The 25,144-nt window shown below is 36.2% G+C and overlaps 1 protein-coding gene across 2 annotated transcripts in view; it reads right to left on the reverse strand.

Moving 5' to 3' along the window:
* LRBA (LPS responsive beige-like anchor protein) overlaps positions 1-25,144 on the reverse strand; it is a 347,246-nt gene that overhangs the window by 207,535 nt on the left and 114,567 nt on the right. For both annotated transcript variants that reach the window (XM_072405905.1, XM_072405904.1), the window contains exons 35-36: positions 23,301-23,409; positions 4,256-4,422 (exon numbers count right to left, since the gene is read on the reverse strand). In XM_072405905.1, coding sequence (XP_072262006.1) covers positions 4,256-4,422; positions 23,301-23,409 — 276 coding nt within the window. The remainder of the gene's footprint in view (positions 1-4,255; positions 4,423-23,300; positions 23,410-25,144) is intronic.

A 25,144-nucleotide genomic window follows, 5' to 3' on the forward strand; every position in this document is an offset into this window, starting at 1 on the left:
ATAAAAAAAAAAATTCTAAACATCTTCAGAGCTCTAGAGAGCAATGAATGTTACTTTACACTGATGTCAAGTGCAATAACTGCAGGGTGGGGAAACAGTGAAAGAAAAGCACAGAGGGGCTAGAAAGAAGCTTGGATTTTTTTTTTTTTGCCTGCATACATTTGCTTTGATTGCATTTCACATTTCAGTGCACTGAAGGCTAATGGGATTGCAATTCTACAAGGTACCCGTTTTCATTCATTATAAAAATGCTAAGTGAAATCTCATCACAAAAGTAATAAACAGAAAAAAAAAGCCAGTCTGTGTAACTCCTTCCCTGCTGTAAGAAGCAGCAAACAATGGAGAGCATTCAGCTGTAGTAAAGAGCTGCACTGGGGCCAAAATGGAGGTCAACAGTCATAATCACACGAGTGAAAACCTTAAGATTTGAGGAATGGTGTCTAATCAAGTTTAGTCTTGGCAAGGTTTAGTTACTCTACAAAGGATAAATTGGAATGTGGGAAAAACATCCTTTTTTTTAATGAGCCTAATGTTATCAGGGTCTGACAAGTGTTCTCCTTATCTACAAGTGAGTGGGGAGATGTGCAAGAAGGAAATGAAACAATCCACTAGAAAAGAGCATTGGAATATCAGTCCAGGCCCCTGATCATTGAGGTGGACGCTCTGTTCCAAAATGACATACTACAAGATAAAATAGTAATGCTAATATTGATAGTTTGTCCATTACAGGTCAGCAAACTGTCCACTGGAACAGTTACAAAGCTGTTAGTTTCGATTTCACAAGGCCAATCAATACTGAGGCATACTGTTTCAATTTTGCCCGCATTGATTTTTCTCGGTCTCCTTTCTTTCTTTTATAACACCCACTCCTTCTAGCATTCATCTTTTCTGAAAGGAAGAAGATTTGATTTACTGAAGAAAAATTGAAGAGAGCATCACAAAGATTTTACCGGCAGGGCTTTTGACATGCAGGGGAAAAAAAGGGGGGAAAAAGATGAATGTTTCACAGCAAAAAAAAAAAAATCTAGCTTCTTGCTTGAGGGCGTCTATTAGAACATATTCCTAGCAATCTTAAACAATGTCCTGAAAACAGCTGCAACCTGACTCTGCTTCTATGCACTAATCTTAAACACCCCCGATGGTTTAATATAAAAACGCAGAAACCCTTATTGCAGCGCCTAAGATACTTTATGTCTGTAATTTTGCTGATTATTTTTTTTTTCCTTATGACAAGTAGCACCACTTTTTTTTTTTCCTCCAACTATTCGAAGACCCAGAGTGAATTTCTATGGTACATTAGTCAGCCTATTAGAATGCAATGAAGGACACGATGAGAAAGGGTAGCCTGCCCTCAGAGACTTTCATCTACTGTTCTCCATCATCTCTTCTCATCCTTCTTGCATTCAGCCACTTTACCAGGTGTCATCTACATGAAAGATGATTTGTCTCCTGACCCAAATAAACACAATGGCTGTAAGGTGCATAGTGTGTGGAAGAAAAACATTTTGCCTAATCTGCTGTTCTTTCACAGAGTTCACCTGAGCATCATATCAATTACATTAACGTAAGATCAGGTAGGGGAGGCAGCTACATTTTACTTAGAGTATCCGTAGATGCTTAGATTTTAAAAGAAAAAAAACCACTGACAGTAAAGGGCAAATATTTGCCAATTCTGTTAGAACTGAATACTTTCACCGCCTGTGCTAGAGGAAAAAAAAAACTGCACAAATCTCAAGGAATAAAAAACATGTTGACGTTCTGTAGCTGAAGCAGCTTGTATAAGCCTGATATTAAGACACAAATTGCATTCAGACAGGTCACTAGGTGTCAAAAGATATTAGATGCCTGCTGTGAGGGAACAACAAATCCCATCTGCTTCTGAGAAAAGAATATTTTCATTTTCATTGAAATGGAACAAGGGAATCTTTTTATTTATAACAGAATTAGGTGTAATAACCATACCAGCTTTAAAAAGAAAACTCACACAACAACATGTAATCATCTGTGGTTTGCCTCTAATAATGCAGATTTCATTTGATTTGCCTCAGATGGGCAATACTGTTTTTTTTACCATTCTTCCAAACCTGCACCTTGGTTGCTGCACCAGATGTTTTCTCAAAATGCCACATGCTGGAGCATCATTGCCGAATGCAGCACCTGACCTTCTCTATAATTGACTAAAAATATTGATGTAATGGCATGGGTCTGATTGTGATTTATTAAAACCACTGCCGATCCTGGGCCAGCTGCCAGCATTGCAGCCTACTGATCAGACGGCATTAGGAAAGCCATCAATACTGAAACAAAATAAATGACATTAATGGGAAAGTATTAAGGCTCCAGGTCCTGGCAACAAGCAAGCGATATGAATTCCAAAGGACAGAAAGGAATGAAAATAGCATAAACGAAATTAAACCAAAATCCTTGGGAGATTCAATTTAGTAAAGGACATGAAACAAGATTATATTAACACTTGAAGTGCTAAACTTTGCATTTGGAAATCTGCTTTTAAGAAAAAACATAGGTTTATATAATTTTCCTGTTTATTAAAAACAAAAAAATTACTTATAAAAACAAGAAAAATATTTGTAATTTATAATTTTTTCGTTAGACATTATAGGATAACAACAGCCCAGACAGCAAAGTGCACACACAGAGAATATTCAAAGACCTCAGAATTCATTTAGCAGAATTACTTTTAGATTCCCCTCATTATGGCCTCATCTGTAAAACAAGATAAATACACCATGCTACAATTTATAAAATTAAAAACTATTAACTCATTCAAATAGATTGACTGCACCTTTGATCAACCAATAAAATAATATGCATTTATGTAGGTAATAAATAATGTCATATGAAATGGCTAATTCATATAGCGCAATGTACAGTTATTAATAATCATGACAACATTAATGCTGTCTATGGACTCTGACACGCTTCTCCATGGGGACTTTTAGATTGTAACAAATTGTCATACACAGTTTTTGAGTCTGGTGGCTAACATCAGCCATTCTTAGCCATTTTCTAAATCAGTTGGCTACCTTTGACATTCTCAGCAAATTATGGTCCAGTTAATAAAACAGAACTTTCATGCACTATAAGAACAGCCTACCAGCCCATCTAAGGTGCCTAAAAAGAAATAAATGGGGCATGACAAACTCAGGAGACTGCTTTAAAAGAAGAATAAGAATGGCACCATCCACCTTCAGAAATTGGTCAGGCAACTTCATTTTAACAAAGTACAAAGCTCTTTTTATAGATCTGTCAGTAGTTTCTTTTAATACTCTACACCCAGAAACAATGCACAACTTCATGTACAGCCTTGGCAAAATTCTGTCCTCGGACAACTTAGATTCCATTCCCATCAGACTATTTAGGAGATCAAAGACTTCAAACTCAGAAGAAGACTGAAAATAAGACTGAAAAAAGAAAAGTGAAAATAAAAGCACTGACAGCACAGAAGTTGAAGGATTCCTCTGTCAGGTCTGCCGTAATGTACAAATAGGATGTGCATATTTATTCTGCCGAACCAATAAAACTACAAGCTTAATATTGTGTAGCATGAACCTAACAAGACCCTGAAGGTGTTCTGTGTTATATGGCACCAAGAGGTTAGCAGCAGTCATCTCTTTTACAGTTAAGGGTGCACATACAACCAAGTATTCAAATGATCTAAAATACATTGTATTTATTAGATCAGGCCAACTTTTTATGGTCTGATCCTGAAATTCAAGTCCACTGAAGTGCTTTTGGAAGTAGCAATTTCTGCTACAGTTACCCTCGGGAGCCCATGATGTTACGCTTTACCTGTTGTTCTTCCTTGGACCACTTTTGGTAGTTATTAATCAATGCATACATTAAACCACCTGAAAACTGCTTGTTTGTAATATGCTTTGAGCCTGAAGTCTAGCCATTACAATCTGGGACTTGTCAAAGTGGCTCAGATCTTTACACTTGCCCATTTTGTCCTGATTCTAATATATCACCTTCAAGAACTGAATATTCGTTTGCCTTTGTTTACCTGCCAGATATTTTGGTTGTAGGTCATTCAATGCTGGTGTTCTGATCATTGCCATATTGTATTTTCAATCACATACTTGCATTTTAAATCTACTGTGGATAATCTTAAACTTTAAAATCTCTTTTTCCTCACTTCCAGTGATTTGGAATCATACGTTCTACATTTTTATAAGACAGGTAATTCTCTTTATATTTCAAAAAAGAATAGTCAAAAAAAGTATCTTTATCTTACCTTGATGAAGAACTTCCCCAAGCTCCATGTTTATCTGTGAGAATATTGATAATCTTTTGTACAAGCTGAGTTGCAGTCACATGATCTCTATACTTGGCAGCTCTTATTAAATGGTCACACATCTTTTCATCTTCTCTCTTGTCTGCAGAATACTGTGCACAAAGCGACTGAAAGAAAATAACAAAACCTCTTATATTCTGTAAAATAATATAAATTTCAGCCACATAAACAGAAAACTAAAGAGGGCAGGTTGTGACATCACTCATAATGTGAATACATCGTGCTTGATTTATTAAAGCTCTTAAAGGCTGGAGAGGATACACTTTCATCAGTGAAGCTGGTTGGTATAGCAAACCAGATCCATCCATCCATCCGGAAATCCATTCCAGGTTTGCTGGATCACACAGATTCACTGATGAAACAGTTTCCTCCCCAGCCTTGGAGAGCTTTATTAAATCAGGCACATTACATCTGTAAATCTGTAAAGTGCAATGGTTCCACAGGGATGAAAAGGCCAGCCAGCTACCAGGGGTAATCTACTGTACTCCACCTAAAATGCATTTGATACATTTTACATGTATTTGAATTTAATGCTTAATGAGCCCTAAAAGGAAAATAGTTGCCAGCGACAAAGAATTAGCTCTAAGAGCTACCAGTCATGCAACAAGATATTATAACCCATTTACTCAACCAACACATTGTTTGTGGGAAAAAATACTTTTTTGTATCTCTTACACTTCAAAACTTAAAAATACATAAATGATTATATCTACTGGACATTGTTCAAGGTGTCGTTTGATATACATGCAGCACTGCTAATCTTTACAGTTTTACCTGTATATATCTAAGGCAGATATTGTTTACTGTTGATCAATGATCAAATGATGCTGAGAGTTTTATAGTCATCACTAAGGTCCCCCATGCTAGGAGGGGGATGCCCTTTGTTTCAGGCAGGCTGTTGGGTAGAGGGGTAACCAACTACATGTTGTAAAAGAGTTATGTTTAGTATAGTGCCCTGGAGTAAGTGAACCAATCACACTGAAGGCAAAAAAAAAACATAGGTCATTCTAAGTTGCAGAAGTGACATCTGCAATTTAAAACCCAATGATACAGACATACCAGCTATATCAGTTTAAATTCTACTATACAAACATTCAACCAATGTAAAAAAAAAAAAGTACATTTCCAAAATAGGCAAGCAGAGAGGCAGTAAATGCTTTCAAGTGCTTCCTAATGGTCTAATGGATCAGTCTTTACAATTTGAGGAGCAACTTTTCATACCTGACATAAAATCTATAGATATAAATCACATTAGTGGTCCATTCTTTACCGATTATCAATCTCTGTCTCTTTGCAGAACATTAGTGCTGCATTTGACCTTATAATATAAAATTTATCCTGCTAACAATGTGTATATGAAAACTTACTTAATTACACCTCCAAAAAAATTATTCACAACTTTTCATTTCATAACTTTTTCTTGCTATAAAACAACGGTAATAACAACTATAAAAAGATATTAAAAGGAAAGAATCTGCCTTACCCTAAAAAAAAAAAAAAAATTACGATTGCTTAAACTAAAATATATGAAGCATATTCTGTATAAATCCTTAATAATAAACTGATATATTATTTATCATTGCTAAAAATAACCACAAAGCAGATGATAACTAATGCACTCATGTTCATGGGAATGTGCATGAACTGGTCTACAAACTAACTGTAAAAATACTTTGTTACCTTATCCAAGCTTGTGTCATGATAATACAATGGTTTTTTTCATCAATGGACTATATACTTCAAATAATTATACAAACATTGGTGTAAATGCCATAAAAAGTGTTCTGATCCTACAGGGGACAAAAATGGGGAAAGACAGCTATGCAAGTTAGGGGTGGAGAGCACAGCAGGTTGCTGCTTGCTCATCCTACCCTCTATAGAACAGAACGGACTCTGTACAGTGTTCGTTCATTTGTCACTTTCCATCGCTGGAAATGATCATGAAGGAAATTGTACACATATGTGCACGAGAGATGCTTACAGAACTCAAAGTGCCCAAACCAAAAAAAAAAAAAAAAAAGCTTTTTTGGCCAAAATTGTAAATAATGGCACAAGGGCTACAGAACTATGATCTTATACTGCAATACTTAAATCCTTCTTTTACATTATCCTTGACTTTTACATTATTAAGAAAAACAGCTATGATCTGCACTAATTTTTGTGCTCACTAAAATGTTATTTTCACAGTATTTTTAAAACCGTTACATATGCAACTGGAAATGTGAAAAACAGGATCGTCCGACTTCAGTTCTAGGGGACCATGATCAGAAACATTTTAACACTTCTTTAACACACACCAATAATTGTAAAAAGGTATGGTTAACAAACAGTCAGAACCAACACTGTTTATTTCAAAATCCTGTATGTGGCCCATGAGAACTAGATATTGAACACCTCTGATCTAAAACATTCCAGGTAAATCACTTCTAATCAATATCAGACCCAATGCATTTTAGTGAGTGCTATATACATTTTCTTTACCTTTACCTCCACCACATTATGCCACATACAGTAATGATTTTCTAACCACAGTACTGCAAACTTAGAGCAGAAGAATATTAATATTTAAAGATGGGGGATATTGCTGTTGACTTCCTCTTTAAGAATGCTGGTTTCCTTGCTATCATGCTGACAATTTGGCTTTAATGCTTTCTGAGTTTCTGATCTGGTACAAACAGAGACAAGATTTTTTTGTCACTCACAACATGCATGTTTCACTTTAGTGCAACACGTTTCACAAGGCAGACCTACACAGGAAATAGCAAAGCCAAACAGGCAAGTGCAGTGCCCTACAATGAATGGAAAAAAAAGGGTTTTAGGATGGTAAAAAAAAAAAATCCCTTTCCTTTTATGGAGCACACATTTTAGTTTATAATCACCTGGTACATCCCAAAGCAGTGCCACAACTGGGCAAACAAAAAACAATACAGAAAATACACTAACCTCAAATTCATTTCTCAAAGGAAAGACACAGGCCAATGACTGGTACCTACAGAACACTGCCTTCCTAACTAGCATCAGCTGAGCTGGTTTCATAGTATGAAGTTTTGGAAACCATAATGGGGTATCCCTGAGCTGTCCTTTTAGCTCTGCCAAGCATTTTACCCAGTAGGTATTTATGTAAAGCAGAGCTGTGTCTTTCAATCACAAGTTTTGCTTTTAGTTTTACTTTACCTGTCCTGCACTGGGTAAAACTCACCTGAGGCCTAGGTCTCTGGGGGTAAGGTATCAAAGTCAATATTTGTATAGCCATATGCAACAAACACCCTTTCAAAAGCGATAATTCCTACACTAATAGTTAATACAGCTTTGCTTTATTTGTTTTTTTCATTATTTTTTGCAACCAATAAGCCAGCAACATTGACAGTGGTACAGTTTAAGGGAAAACAATAAATGTCATAACTAACATGATATGATGTTATACTCACCATTATTGCAAGTATACTTACATTAGCCTCACCATATAATCTAAATAATGATTTAAAACATATCAGTCCATTTAACTGAAGGCATGGTATATGGAACGAAAATATGCTTTTCAAAGTTTGTAAGACGATAAAAGGAGAGATGATTGAAAGAAAGGAAAAAGAGAAAAAAGAAAAGGCAGAAAGGAAAGCAGGGAAAAGTGATGGTAAAAAAGGGCTGATTAAGGTGAAAGCAATAGAAAAAGGGGATGGGAAAGTGATGGAAAGGATGGACCTCTCTTGGTAACTAGGACCTGCAGAGCTGAAACTAAATATCAGAATTATGTTGGTTCAACAATGTTAAGCTACGTACACACGTCAGATTTTTATCGCCCGATAATCGGCATCGGCCAATTATCGGGCGAAAATCTGCCGTGTGTAGAGTCGGTGTCGTCCATCGTCCGGACGACCGACCTGCCGGATCCACGGACGATGGACGACAGCCGATCCTAATGAAAGGGAAGGGGAGAGCGCGCAGCAGGGTGCCGCTCCGTCGCTCTCCCCCTCCCCTCTCCATAGAGCATGAACGGTGCTGTATGTACAGCACCATTCATGCATCGTGCACTCCCTTGTCGTTGGAAAGGATCGTGAAAGATCCTTTCCAACGACAAAAATTGGAAGTGTGTACGCAGCTTTAGATATGCCACTGAACAACTATATTGGATCCAATAAAACCAGGCGTTTCTCAATCTTTCCTGATCCTGAGAGGTTATGAGAACTTCAAAGTACATTATTTTGCTCAATCTAAAAAGCCATTGACAAATGTTTAGTAGAGAGGATTCTTTCCACCTAGACAGGAAAAAAGCTTAACTAGCTTTTAATAAATGCTGTAGTAAAGGATTCTGATAAGGATTTCAGGAAATTTTGGAGAAACCTGGAAGAGCAAACTTTTGCTTATTATGTATATAAAATACTGTTATATGCATATATTATCTGACACTCCAAACTAAAAGGAGGATAGAGAAGGACAACTCCAAACAATATGGCAAGACTTAACATGTTCCTCACGACATTTCCAGCAGTTAGCATCTGGGTGGAGAAATACTTTTATAAGACAGCTGGTGTTGTATACCATTGTGTGGAAAGTTTATAATTCAACTGCTTTATTACTAATATGGGTGACCGAAGTACAGAAGGAGTTCCTGTTGTTAAGCAAAGAACAGCAAATTGAAATCCTGTTTCCATGAATGAAAGAGGGGACTGTACCAACAGCAAAATCTTGTAAGTGTAGCAGTGCGCACTATCCCCCAGGTTTTGTGCCAGACAAAACGACAAAAAAACTCAGAAGAGAACCTCTGCAAAATGTAGGGTCCGAGATAGATAGAAGGTCTGCAAAATAGATAATGAATTATCTAGGCATTATCTTCATTTTCAGTATAATACATATGCCAAACCAATGGAGTGTTGTTTACACTAAGATCCTTATGCTTCCTTAAGGATGGGAAAAGTTTCCAGCTTCATGAAAAGAGTTTGGCTGGGATTGAAGTCAAGTGAAGAGACAAAACAATAGTTGAGTATTACTCGAAGAAAATCGACCAGGTCAAAAGGCCTATTCTGCATCTGTGGACAGCAACATTGTCATGATGTGCAAAGTCAATTGGATAGGGGGTATGTAAAGTGTTGTATCACGCCTCATGAAAAGATGAGAAACCAGTCTGTTTGGGTGAATAAGAATCTGGAGGATTGATGTTGGTCAGCCAAATATGAGCAAAGTGTGCAAGATCACAATTCTATATCAAAATCAGTTGCTAGCACAAGGGGGTGGGTCTTTGTCAAGCATCGCTAAACTGGGATATATGAAAATACAATGTCAGGTGGAAGGGCAGATTGCAATTTATGCCTGCACAAAGAAAAAAGCTAGTAAAAATAAATGTTTAAAATGAACAAATGTAAGGCCACCAGGGTTTAGGAAAGATGCAGTTTCATAAAAGAATTTTTAGTAATAATTTTATAGACCCCCACTAGGTCTGGAATTTGGGGAGGAACTGTGATTATCCACAAAACAGCGGTTTCAAGGATTTGGAATCTTGTCATGACAGAGAATGTAAATTTCTTGGATAAAATCCTTCTGGCATTTCGTACAGCCAAGTACTTTCAGTAGGATGGAACATTTGGTAGGTCCTTGGTAATACCAGAAGTAAATTGGAACACCATAAGGAAGAAAAAGAGAAAAAAGGCAGTTCAAATTTGAGTAGAGACATAGCTGGTCTGGGGAAGGACAATAAAATTCAGGTAAGGGGTGACAAGGATTAGAAAAGAGGTGGGTGCAGAAAGAGAAAGTCAGAGAGAAAACAAAGAAACAGCATATACTAAGGCAAAGAAGCAATACTAAAGGCTGGGTATCATATGTAAAACAGTAATATTTTGTATCCTTGCATACCCATGAGGGAAAGCCACAAATCAATATATGTCACAGTGCAAATAATGACATTTATATTTCTCCTGGTCAGATCGGAGTGCATAAGACCTACATTTTTAGTCATCCTGAAGGATCCTGGTATACCCTTTCTTTTGGGCATAGAAATAAGCAGGAGACATAGTCAAGAAGAAAAACCAAGTCTGTATGTAGAAAGCCACTGAGGAAGTGATGCTCCAAAAGCATGGATGCACACTCTGCCACTGCACAGCCAGGCACTCCCAAGTTAATTCAACTTTAAACACTGTTTTTAGTTAGAATCTACTCACAAAAAATGTCGGACGCCATGAAACAAGAACATATATATATATTTATTTATAAGATAAAATATTACTTCTCCCACGGGTGTTTACTTTAGAATAAAGATAAAGGTTTGCCTTAAGAAGTTATACATAAAAGGTTGAGTATCTTACATAAAGCTAAGGATGAATTGCAGCGTTTCCAATTCTGTGAGAGTGATAATGTATTTTCCCTGAACATGGACTACTGATTTAATGATCTGAAGGCATTAAAGCAGCAGCTCCAGATAAATTAGTTGTAAATAATTCAGGAGGCAGTTAGCTTGAACATACATTTACAGACCCCTTGTTTTATGTCATTTAAACTATGTCATTTAAATGTTGTTGAAGCACCACTTTAATTACAAGAAGGAGGTTAAAATAATGGTAATATTATCCAATTCATATAGGAATCTATTATTGATAATAAAACAACAAAACATCAATATAACTGTAAAATAAAAGGTAATAGAACCTGATATGTACATTTGTCTTACTGTAACGAATTGAAAGAATACAAAAAAAAAAAATATTCAACAAAAATATGACATAGAAAACATATAACATGAAATATACCATTTATTATGTTAACATGAGACTGCCAAATACCCTAAATTTGCCAAAACGCCAATGCGGCTGAGCTGCCAGTATAAGAGAACACTCTTGCAAAATGAAGACAACAAAACAACATTGTCTACCTAGAACTATTTGTACACTTGACCTCAAAGTCTACCTAGGGAAATCCTACAAAAACGCTTGAATAATCCCTAGAAAAATGAAAGCTTGAAGCCACAATAGCAAACAAAAGTCAACCAATGACAATGTCTGTCAGGCATGTTCAGCTTTAAAGTGATGCTTCTGTCATCCAGCCTGCAAGTATTGATTTTTTTCCAGAGAGAAAAAAAAAGTATAAAGCCAATGAAATAGATATAGTATCATTCACTTGATAATAGCCATCAAGGTTACCAGAGGCAGCACACTTATCAAACTATCGTTCCTATTTCTTCTTGTTGTAATGGACTGGATACAATATGGGAGATTTCAGATATTTGCCACATTGCAGTTTTGTTGATTAGAAAAGCCAAAATACCTCAAACAGGTTTAAAACCGTTTTCAACACAAAAGGAAATGATATTTAAATGGCATAGAAATAATACAGACCAAAAGCAAACAGTTTACAAGTAATCAAATTGGAAAAAGCAGAAGTATTTTTGTTGACTGATATCTAGATACAAAGCTTTGCCATTTTTTGTACTTTACAAATGGGGACACCACATGGGAAAGGTTAAAAGCTTCTGGTCTAAAGCAGGTCATAGTTTTTGTAAATTAAATGCTCATCAATTTAGTGTGATAAATAAAAGCTACTTGGGCCTCATTCTTGTTTCCAGAACTGTTACAGGAAAATAAAATCCTCATATAAGGCACAAAGAAATATGGTGTTCTCATTGGCCATTATTTATCCACGACAATAGGGAATACCATTAATTACATTTTTTATCCTATACTCATATTCCATTATAATTATTGATCCATATATGCAAAGGTTTCCAAATATCATTAACATGACATAACATCTGTAACTATTTTATGTAAAAGTGTTGGTCCTCCAAAAATGAGATTTTATTGGTAGATGCCGAGGATGTTAATCAAATAAACCTGAACATTGGCCTTACTTCTCTTTCCATGCATACTGATGTGTAAGTACTTCAGGGCAGCAGTTCTTGGGTATTGAAGACCAGTGCCCATTACTCTCTTTAAAAAAGTGACCAGACTTAAAATTTCCCCCTTGTAGTTCTCACTAGGGAAATCTGGTGTCTTTACTTTGGGGAGGCTTGCTTATGAAAAAGTCTACATGGAAACACTGTTGCACAACAGGTGTGTTTGATCTCTCTTCACCTACTAATATTATTGTGTTGAATTCACAAATACGCTGAATACATAAAAAGGATTATCTTTCTTTGCAAACCAGTATAGTTTGCTTTAAAACATTTAGACTGCTCTGAAACATGGATAACTTAGTTAAGCAATATTTTTTATTGTCACAAGGCTTTATAAGGATTCCTTAATACAGGCCTAATAGAATTACGATATTTGTGTGTTTATTACCAACTAGCATATTTTTACCTTTTTAAGCAAGGAGGATTTTATTTCAATATGTTTTCCTCACCTCTTTCCTATGATGGAGGGATCATTTATCTTAGTAGTTTTTATTATCATTTTTGTATTTATATAAGCTTTGACATCATATGCAGTGCAGCAGAAGTAATATAAACGCATTCTAATTCTTACTTTGAAACATTTAAATTTAAATAAATCAATATATATATATTTATATTTACATATTTTCACCAAAAACTAAAAAGGGCCAGATTTACCTTACCACTCCCATGTGCTCTAGGAGAACCAGTACTGCAAGAACAATACACATCCTAATATACTACCAGTTTAGCTGTTGGTGTATATTATTATTATTATACAGTATTTATATAGCGCCATCATTTTACGCAGCGCTGTACAAAGTCCAAAGTCGTATCACTAACTGTCCCTCAAAGGAGCTCACAATCTAATGTCCCTACCATAGTCATATGTGATTAATGTAGTCTAAGGTCAATTGTTAGGGAGAAGCCAATTAACCTTACTGCATGTTTTTGGGATGTGGGAGGAAACCGGAGTACCCGGAGGAAACCCACGCAGACACGGGGGGAACCTGCAAACTCCATGCAGATAATGTCCTGGCTGTGGATCGAACCTGGGACCTAGCGCTGCAAAGGCTGGAGTGCTAACCCCTGAACCACCGTGCTACATAAAATTAGATAAACTGTGATTGCAGGAAAATCTAGGGCAGGCATGTCCAAAGTCCAGCCAGGGGGCAATTGCAGCTCGTGTTCAGATTTTCACCAGCCCGCAGCCTCAGTCATAAAATAATAATATGCGGCCCGCCAGCACTGTTGACTACAGTATAAAATACACCCATACAAAAAAGCTACTTTATATCTCATTAGAGTTTATCAACCTCCTTGCAAACATTGGCCCGCAAATTAGCGGGCATAATCAGCAGGACGGGAGTCCCCATGGACTCGCACGGACCACGCCCACTGTGATTCCACACTGACACCAGACTTTGTGCACAGGGAATCCCTCACGTCACCCTGATAGGTGTGTCCAATGTGGGACCCGTGCAGACCCTGCCCACACTAACAACTGAATACTGCTAAATGGTTGGCCCCCACACATTTTCACCTCACCAAATCTGGCCCTCTTTGCAAAAAGTTTGGACACCCCTGATCTAGACCATTAACTATAGACAAACTGTTCAGGGAAAGCAACAATGTGGACTTTTCAGGCAGTTCTTATATGAACTTTATTTAAGGTAAGAAGGTTTTACTGGTATTATAAAGAATATAGTGTGTGACATGCTATGTACTAGTTTGCAGGCAGGCAGTCTGGGGCCCTGCTGTAAATGTTTATGCAGAAACATAGCTCTGAGCCCATGCTCACATAATTTTTCTCAATATATTAGATATATTCATTAGAAGTAAATAGTTGAGTTGTACTTTGTAATAAGGTTTAAAAATGTCTGTTGTACCACTGGTAGGCACCTATCATAAAGGGAAAGAGCAAAAATTAGGATTGTCTTCAATAAAACTTATGCAACATGACACACTGAATGTCACCTAAACCACTGTGTTATCTTAATGCATTCTGCCTATTCCAACCATCTCCCGCTAGCAATATGAAGCACACATCATCTCAAGACACCTCTAACTAGAATCCATTAGTTTTTCGCACTCACGTTGACTCACAAAAAAAATTACATTTTCAATGAAACAAAAGCCCTGCAGGAAAACAGATATTTTTAAGACCTTACTAAGCAATAGAGGTGCATCATCTAAGGATCTTTTTCACATTAAGAATCCTATTAGAAAGAAAACACTAAAAGGTAATTGAATTTCCCTCAGTTATCTTCATCTCTGTCAGCTCCTGCTACAATAACTTACTCTCTAGAGCAGAGATAACTCAATTCCATCCGGCTAGCATATGTTATGAATCTCTAAAGCAAACTTGTCTAAATCATTCTGATCTTCTATCAAGGTTGGCTCTGGATATGAACTCTGACAGAGAGCAAGCATAAATTTATGTTTATCTTTTTAATAATTCACTTCTCCCTGTTTTGATCGCCAAATTGAACGACACACTCTGTAATTCTATATTCAAAAGTAACAGGTGCAGATGACCATATACAGGAGACTTATCTAGTACTGATGCACACTAAGAGAAAAGGGTTATATGCTTGACAAAACACTTATAGGACTGAAACAAAAGATGCATAAACCAATACAAAAGACAGTCGGCTACCTTCCAATCTATTCCCTATAGTGAAAAAAACAAAACATTTTCTGTTACTATATTGAGTTTGATATCTGACTGCAAATCACAAAGCATATGCTTGGTTTGCATCTTTACTGGGACAGATAATGAAAGTTCAGGGTGATATCTTTTCACTGAAAACACATTTTATTTCAGCTTTTTTCACATTCCCAATCTGTTTTTTGATAGCTTGCAAACCATTTTGGAATATACCATTACCCTTATTTCAGTCATTACAAAGAGAAGTTCTATAAAATGTGGTTTAGATCTAAAACTGGGCTAATTAAATAATGCTCAAATAATAACATAATTAAAGTGGTCATGCTTTTTTTTATTTGATCTATAAAAGTAAAGACTTTGAGTAGAATATAATTTAATACCCATGCTGATCAGGACTATGTATATTGACAACCTCAATAACTAAATCCCACAAATAACCAAAGTATGCAATCCAACAACTGTCAAAAGGATTTCTTTACCATATCATCACTGGGGTTCAGAATTTGTGTATATTTAATATCTATTATAATATTTGCACCATTTAGGAAATACAGTGTAGCATTACAGTGCCAGGTTTAAAAAAACTTTAACTTTCAGCTCCGGACACTTTTTACATGGTTAATTATTAAAATCAATTTATTTTATAAAAAAACTTTTCAAACAAAAATTTTAATTATCTTTTAAAATTGGAACTCAACTCTGGAAAAAGTTTCCAAAAAAGCAGGCAAATTATGCTTTTTCCCCCATATACTGCAAATATTTGAATATAAACTGATCCAAATATAAACTGAAGCAGCTATTTTTTACCTGAAAATACAGAACCTCAGGAACAAAATGTAGATGTCACTGCCAACATTAAAAATAGCAATTATTAATAGACATGCCACTAACATTAAAGTGAATACATCCATGGTGTGGTATTTTAAAAAAAAAATATTAGGGAAAAAAGGGACAAAATTTAAAATTGGTTAGACTGTAAGTCTAAAGACTGTTAGTCATCTTTTTTCGCTTTTTTGAAGGTAGAAGTATTTTTTTTTTTTAGATGCTTAGAAGAAGTCACATGCTCATACGTGATCCTTTGTGCATTGCTGTTGGCAACCAGTATATAGAGTTGTGTCCTCATGTAAAGAGTCTAACAAAGGCTATGTACACACGTTAGTCATTTGTCATTGGAAAGAATCTTTTTCAACCATTTTCAACAACAAAAGATTAAAAGATGCATGAACAAGCACTGTACATAAAGTGCTGTACTGCTCTATGGAGAGGGAAGAAGAGAGAACGAGAGAGCAGCGCCCTGATGCGCTCTTTCCCCTTGACTTGCATTGCAGTCCTGGCAGATCCATGAACCACGTTGGATGCCCTCTGTACACGTCAGATTCTGGTCAGATACTAGTGATAATCGGACGAGAATCATCAAACGTGTGTAGCTTAACTCATGTCTCTGGTCACCAACTGCAAAATTTGGTTACACACCTTGGAATATAAACAGAGGTTCTTTTTTATTGTAATTCCAAGGGGAATACTAGTGTTTATAAGGTATTGACCCAGCGTATCTTGATTTTCTAGTAAAGATATCACTAAATCTCACTGCAAATTTTCCATCTAACTAGCAGTCAGAGATAGCAGTGTCTGAAACCAAACAATGAAGATATAAAACTACGCAGTTGTAGACATAGGAGTGCCTAGACTCAGTAACAATCCAGGAAGTACACCGATATTCTTAAGGAGAACTTCAAGACAATAGGTATTATTATATTAGGTATTAAGAATATAAGTTTTTTGGGCACTTAGTACCCTGAAAACTATTAGATGTACCCTATAAAAAGCAATTCTTTAGGGTTTGGGTTCAGTTCCAATAAATACATACTAAACACAAAGAAAAAAAAAACATTGCTGCTATTTCAAAAGTTTGGTATATTATATTAAATAATAGAACATAAAAATTACCTAAAATGCTGGCATGTTTTTTATAGCCTTGTTGACCGCCCATATAACACCTGAACAATTATATAAGTTCATTTAAAACTGGCCCTCCATAATCAGTCACATATATTTGATAAACTTAATTTTTTTCCCATTTGTGATTATCCTTTTCTAAAGTGTGATGACTTCTGAATTATCTCTGTGGTCATCTGGATGCATAATGTTTGCAAGCTGCTTTTATTTTCTAGGGATATACAAGCTTAGAAGAGCACACTTATGCATACAAAGCACATCCCACTCTGCAAGAAAGGTACATTTATAAGGAATAGCTTGGTGTCCTCTGATATTCCTTTTCGTACAAATGTGCATTTTTATAGGCTTTAAAGGTTACTGAATGTTTTATTTTTGATTTATTGTTGCCAAAGACAAAGCTGAATTCATGAAAAAACAGAGCATCCTAAGGTTCATAGATCAGCATGAAAAAAATCTAGCCTGTATTTACCACATTGCAAGAACAGAATATAAAGCAGAACGAAATAAGATTAACATTGAGGAGAATCCTTGAATTTTACGCATGACAAAACTTAACTGCAGAGAAAAAAAGGGCAAATTTCACGCACCTTGCAAATGTTACATTTAATTATTGTAGAGAAATCATGCATAGAACTTTCCTGCTCAGCATGATTTCTAACAAATGGGGATAAGATACCGGGTATTGTAAATCATATTTTCAGTAAAATGAAAAATGAACGGCAGCCTCCAAATGGCACTTCAGACAGAAATAGAATACAATAGTACAATACAATAGGAAAAAATACAATGAAAAAACAGGTAATAACTAATTTTACTAAAAAATAAAGCAGACCCACGTTGTCTATCATAACTTCAAAGTATACACACACCTTTCTGCAACCCTACTGGTCTTGTAGTATGTAAATATTTATTGAATTTGCTCATTTAATTTGCGACCTCTGAAAGCATGCCGGTACAAACACAGCCCACTGAACACACTATTCTGCCTTTCTTACAGCATTCTGAGCACTTTTTGTAACTTAAGCTGCGTACACACGGCAAATTTTTCTCGCCCGATAATCGGTATCGGCCAATTATCGGGCGAAAATCTGCAGTGTGTACAGTCAGTCGTCGTCCATCGTCCGACGACCGTCCTGGCGGATCCATGGACGATGGACGACGACCGATCCTAATGAAAGGGAAGGGGAGAGCGCGCAGCAGGGTGCCGCTCCGTCGCTCTCCCCCTCCCCTCTCCATAGAGCATGAACGGTGCTGTATGTACAGCATCGTTCATGCATCTTGCAGTCTTTTCTCGTTGGAAAGGATCGTGAAAGATCCTTTCCAACGAGAAAAATTGCAGGTGTGTACGCAGCTTTACTTCAGCTTGATGTCAAGATGACATGTAGTTATGGTGGTGAAACATGCTTTATTAGAAATTTGTTGAATTACAGAGAAGGTCTTGAATAAACTGATGATTTCTAATAAAGTAAAAATGTTAGACCTCTTTGTAGTTTTTAAAACAAAAGTATAATAGATGGGTTGGCCTCATGAATGTTGCCCACTAAATGCCTACAATTGCTTTAACTGGTAGTCTGTTACTAGACAGACAGTGTCTATTTAATAAACAGGTGCCCATTTGTTTCTACAACACAGTCATAAGCAATAGAAAGTACAACCTCTTTCAGTTCCAATGTTTTGAACATAATATTGGAAGATCAAAAATAGGTAAATATAATATATCACATGAACAACATGTTACACCACATCATTATTTATTTAACAAAGACGAAGTCAAATGCAGAAGCAGTGTGTGAACAATAAAGTGAGCCCCTATCAATTTTTTTAGGAATTAGGAGGGTGAGTAGCAACAAGGGGTTCCTAACAACTGCAAGTGTGACCACAATTAAAAAAGCACAAGTTTTGGCAATTTGCTGATCTGGATCTTTCAGATGTGTGTTGCCAAGGAGGTAATACATCAGCAATGATTTAGGAAAGGCAGTTATTGCTGCCCATCAATCTGTTAAGGGTTATAAGGTAATTTCAAAACAATTTTAGGTTTATCATTCTTTAGTGAGAAAAATTATTGACACGTAGAAAACATTCAAGATAGTTGCCAATCTTGCCAGGAGTGGACGTCCCAGCAATTCACCCCAAGATTAGACCATGTAATGCTGAGAGGAAAAACAAAAAAAACAAAACCTACATCCCCCAGGGAGGAAGAGAGGGAGGTACTAATCCCTATATTTAGTCTTGCTAGGCCCCCAAATAATATACAGTACAAGGGTTGTAATCCAGTAAGGAATGGGATAAAAATAGTAATTTTTTTTGGCAACAATAAGTTCAACAGAGAAACTAAAGGCAATATTTCTTATTTTGTGAAACAATTCTGAAAAATATTCATGTGTAAACAATACAGTTTAAAAATAGATATTAGTGAGACGCCCTTGTGAAGATATGGTGGGTTCAATAAGTTTAAAGTTTTAAGGATTTAAGTAGGCATTATCACCAACTCATTTCGCATAAAATGCTTCTTCAGGGGAAGAGGACAGTACTAGTTTTTGAATTGACTATATAAATGAATCAATAACAAACTGAATCTGAAGTACAGACGTGTTATTGAATGTGGAAGCAGGAAGCAAGGTAAAATGTCTTCTAACAACTTAGCACATGTGCCCACAAGCAGCAAGGCGAGAGATTTCCAAGCTACTGAATCATGAGGTGTACACTAAATGTTTCACACATGGCTCCTAATTTTTGTTAAATAAATAATGAAATATTGAGAATCTGTTTTGCATTTTACACCCAGGGTTAAATATAAATAGTTTTAGAATGTACCAGTTGATTTTTTTTTTTTATCATTTCCTGATATGTAAACCTTAAAACTGAAAGATAAACTTTCAAAAACTGAACTTTCTTTTTTTAATGACTGTAAAAAGTCATTAAAAATGACTTACAATACAGATTATGAAAATTGCCACTGTTTAACTCATTCTTATGAAGGCTAATTGCATGAATGAAAATCTGACCTTTTGGTTTTAGTGGATTCAGCCATACAATATGTATAACAAAAGCTGAACAACTGAGCTGCATACTCATTCTGGACCAATGATTCAGGAGGTATTAAAGGCAGTTGTTTAGAGCACAAACCAGGTAAGCAGTATTTGATAGAACCAGGTAAATAAATCACCTTACATATCCCGGTGTAGGCCCTCTTTAACATGAATAGAAAGAGAGAAGGTCATCAGAACACCAATTATATTCGAACATATTTATAAAACATCACACTTGTCTAATAAAGCAAAATTTCACGCCTCACAGGGTCCCTGTCACAAGGTGATGAACTGACCTAGCCTTAACATGCTCTATTTTTCTTTTAATTACCTGAATCCCCATGCATTAAAATATATACTTATTATTTATTAAAAAAAGAAAAGGTCAAAGTAAAGTCAATTCTTGTGACAGATGACAAAATTCAAAAGGTTCTCAATTCCTTCCACTTCCAGGGACCTTGATTTCTGTAAAATCTGAAATCTGACCTCCACAAAGAAGGATTTTAACTTTTAATTTTTGGAGATTCAACTTCAAACTGAAACACCACCCTAACTGCAATATAACAGGACTTATTCATCTCCTGATTTGTGTTTGCAGTGCCTTTTAGGTAGGCAAAATTTCTGTCTTTTTAACAGACGCATCTATGAGCACAAATAAAATATAAAAAATTAATATTCCTGGTGGTGAAACCCAATACCCGTAGAGGATGGATCTTCAAACCTAAAGCAAACTGATACCTTGTTCTAAATGAACAAATTAGTTTCAAGCCCTTTTTGGACCGATTATAACTAGTTCTATGCTCTTTAATTTTCACCCTCAAAACCGTATCTTTTATTACTTTTGGGAAAGTTACATTTAGGAAATACCATATGTTTTATGTATATTGAAACCATTACAGTACATTTAAAATCTTGTGATACTACTAGATATGTGTACCATTACATGGAATAAATATATCACAATATATCTAATTACATTCATTATTTAGATACTATTTTTCAATAGAGAAAAAGAAAGTCTTATGATGATATTTACCTTTGTATCAGTCCTATATGGTTTGTATATATTAATGTATATTGTTAATTGATCTGAATCTGTACCCTATATCTGACTTTTGCTCATTGATCTTTTACAACTAATGCTAATACCACACAAATCCTAACTTGGGAGTCAAGCCCACACCTGAAAAGCCCACACTTTTGCCGCCTATCACATTTAGAGTGGGGCAGCTCCGGACTCGTTCACTACTCTGGAGACTCTCTATTTGGACACCTCTAATTGCAGTGCTCCACCATATTTTGGTGTAACTACTTCCTATTTTGGTCCCAATTTGCTGAAATTTGCTTTATTTATCGGATACTATTATCATCCATCTGGATATGCTAGATGCTGTTTATTATACTGTGAATTCCTACAGATTAATCCCAGATAACCTTACCAAATGTCCAAGTTTGTTGGAGAAGTGCCAGTTGCTCCTGCAAGGCAGGGGTGCAGTAGAGATGCAACTTAACCTAAGTGTGGGTGATCATTAAATCCATGAGTGTTACTTATTTTATGTTTTAACATGTTGACTATACTTGAAATGTTATAAAATGTTTTCATTTATCTATAAAATCACTGTACACAAGTACTTAATTTGCTCTTATATTATAACATGACAATGAGCTGTATCTGAATAATTTCATCTTGATTGGTTCAATTAATTTAATTTTTGATCAATACATCTATGACCTCTCAGTCTGATGAAGCAGACATTGTTCTTTGTAACACGTCACCTCTATGAGATCCACTAATTACTACCATGAGATTTACTGATGTACACGGTCTGTCATTAGAATTATAACAATGTTTTTATGAAAATTATTTTGTATTTTATCATTTGTGAGTACCTTATGTTCATTTTAAGAATAATATTTCAATAAACCTGTTTTTCAATGATAACAGGTTGTGGTGTGTGTACAGTGCTTGTCGTCCAAAGGACCGTCCTGGCGGATCCACGGACAACGGATGGGAAATGATGGTTATGAAAGCAAAGAGGAGAGAGCGCAGCGGGGTGCCACACTGTCGCTTTCCCCCCTCTCCATAGAGCAGATTGGTGCTGTATGTACAGCGTACATTCATGCATTGTGCAGTTGTTTGTCATTGGAAAGGATCATGAGGACAATTATTGCACATGTGTATGTAGCCTAAGGCGTGCGCCACACCCAATCTTTGAAGCCTTCCACAATAACAACATCAAGTATTGATCTAGGGGACTTGCCTAAATAACTAGACATCTTTGAACTATAACAAATTTATTTACAGACTGGCCTCTGCATCCCCCTTCTTGAGCACCCCTTGCGTCTTCAAATGGCAGACACAAAAAAGTAAATATCTTCCCTCAAGCAGTTCTTGCCATTCACCAAGGACTTGGCCAGTTGATGTCCCTTGTGCCTTCACGAATGCCACTTCAAAGATTCTAAATCCCTATGGAGTTCTTTGTTAATTGTTTTTCCACCAACTATGGGCTCATTAGCCTTCATTTTGATCATCTGTAAATGCTCATTTGGACTTTATTTCCATTCCCTTTCAATTCTCGTCTGGGAATTGTGCTTGTTTAGATTAACATGCGACCCCCTTTTTATTTGTCATAGTTTCTGAACAGTTGCCCTTTCATCATTGGTGGGGTCCTCCAAATTTTTTTTTTCATAATCTGTTACTGCTCCTATGAACTTTTTCTGCATTGTTCCCATGAACTATTCCTTCATTAGTTCACCCAGGGCTTAACCTCTTACTTTGGGGAATCTATGGTTGGACCCTAATCTCTACTTTCTGTTTAGATAGCAAATGATTTCTATTATCATTCAAATACTGTTTGCTTTAGTGTATCTTTGTTGTTATTTCACAATAGTTTCTATCATAACCAACCTCACAAAATGATGCCCAAGGCATCGGCAAGTAATTTTGGAAACGGATAATTGTCAAAACAAGAATTGCATATACCTACAATCCTAAGCCTTACATCCCAATAATTCTAGTTTTTGCGGTGGATGACAGACAAGACATTGAGTTCCTGTCACCCCTCACTGCTTCATTACGGTGAGATGCCACCAAAAAGAAAAAAAAATTGCAGTACATTTGTAAATGTCATCATATTTCATGAAGACAAATGTACTCAAGACTCATCTGGTGATAGTCTATAACCTCACCTGTTAATCTTTGGTTACTTCAACAAACAAACCTATCAACAAACAACATTTACTGTTTAGGAGTAGAAACAATATTCTCAAATAAACCTCAATAGACATTGTATTTTCATGCCAAATAAAAAAATGAGGATCTTTGTCACAAATTTTGTGACCACAGCAACAAAAAATTGCTGTCAGTACTGTAGAGTTTAAAAAAAGTGCCGTGTATGCTAGGTGTGGGCAAATAATTTAATGAACAATGAATTGGTGAGCAGCAGAAAGTAATTTGACTGAAGTAAACCATACCTCAAACTCTGCATGCCTGTGTATTTCCTCTGCTCGCTGTCTGCTGAGGATAAATTCAGCTTCATTGGCGACTCTAACCAGGTGATCTTTCATGGTTTGGCTCAGCAATCTACACAAAATCAATTTAAATTATTTCAAACATTGTAGAAAGGTTATGCTCTTATATACAGTGGTATACATTTCTTATACTTTTCTGTTTCAGAAATACTGTTGAATTCCATATTTTTGTTTTTATTTTTAAGTTCAGTCAATTGCCCCAATGACTTGAAAAGGATGAACAGCTAAACATTCATTACCTTTTATCTGTAAACCCCCCAAAAACGGTATGCAAAACACATATTGTAAAGGCTAGAGAACATTTACAAGCAATATAACAGCTTGATTTTAAGAGAAGGGTTCTCAGCAGTGAGCAAGAAAAGAGAGAGAACCTTCCTCCTTTTCTTTCATGGTGGTGCAGTGCTCAGTAATGCTGCAGGAATTTAATTGCAGGGAAATCCATGCTGTGACCCTGTAATTATTAATTGGGCAGCACAATGGCTCAGAGGTTAGTGCTCTGGCCTTTGCAGCGCTGGGTTCAAGGTTCAAATATCAGCCAGGACACTATCTGCATGGAGTTTGCAGGTACTCCCCCGTGTTTGCGTGGGTTTCCTCTGGGTACTTTGGTTTCTTCCAACATGCCAAAAACATGCAGTTAATTAACCTAACTTCCCCCCAAAACTGTCATTAGACTGTAATAAAGACATATGACGGAGGTAGGGGCATTAGACTGTAACCCCCTTTGAGGGACAGCTAGTGACATGACTATGGACTTTGTACAGCACTGCGTAATATGATGGCGCTATATGAATACTGTGTAATAATAATAACAACAATAATAGGAACTGGCAGTATAACCAAGTATTTTTCTGACAGAAAAACCACAACAAATTTAATGAAGTTTACTAGCAAAAAGGGAGTCGACAGTGCCTTGGTCCTTTTTTGTACTAACAGTATTTAATTAAAAGCCTTATGACTAATAGAACAAAATGCATGAAGATGTATGTGGTCATGCTCTTTTAAATGTCCTGTGTTGGGATGTGAATAAAACACCCACAAAATATGACATACCATTAACAATCTGTTGTTGGTCATAATTTAGCATGCAGATACTGCTTGCATCACGATTCTAAATGTGGTACCCAAATATTTTAAGGAAACTGTGCTAGGCACTGAGCGTGGGTGGTAGAAAAAAAACCTTTTTAGCTTTATATCTGCAGTGTGAGATCTACAGCACTAATGCTCGTTATAACTAGTAAGAAGCATTGAAGCAAAGAAAGATGACATGAGGAAGCAAAAATACCAGTATGACGCTCTCCATAAAGAGTCATATTATAGAACAAGACATGGTAAGTCATTTACAGAGAGAGGACAAGGACTAGTCACCAGTATGGCTTGTAATCTGTCTTTTTTCAGCTGCCAGAGGTCATGTGTTAAAAAGTCAGATGCAGCTTAGCCAGAATTAGGATCTGGTCAAAAAGTCTTTATATTCCTTGGAGGAGCCAATCCCTACCACTTGTTACACAGTGGGCATTGGGCCAACAGAATGCTGGATGGACTATATGTCACTCATGAGAAAAATGAACTGTAAAAGAACTCCATGTGGCTAAGCCTAAAGAGAAGTGTAGAAGTGGAAGAGGAATCGTCCTTTAAAAAGAGCACAAGGATAACTATATAGAGAAGCTCAGGAAGAGAGGAGGACAATTCAAAGAGGGCAAGAAACAAGTGCATACTACATGTGTCACTAATAAACCTTCAAATTTAATTTTATCTAGCACATCATTATCATTGTGTCTTTATACTCTTGT

Source organism: Pyxicephalus adspersus, chromosome 3 (genome assembly GCF_032062135.1).
Source record: "Pyxicephalus adspersus chromosome 3, UCB_Pads_2.0, whole genome shotgun sequence".
In the NCBI taxonomy this organism is placed as follows: domain Eukaryota; kingdom Metazoa; phylum Chordata; class Amphibia; order Anura; family Pyxicephalidae; genus Pyxicephalus; species Pyxicephalus adspersus.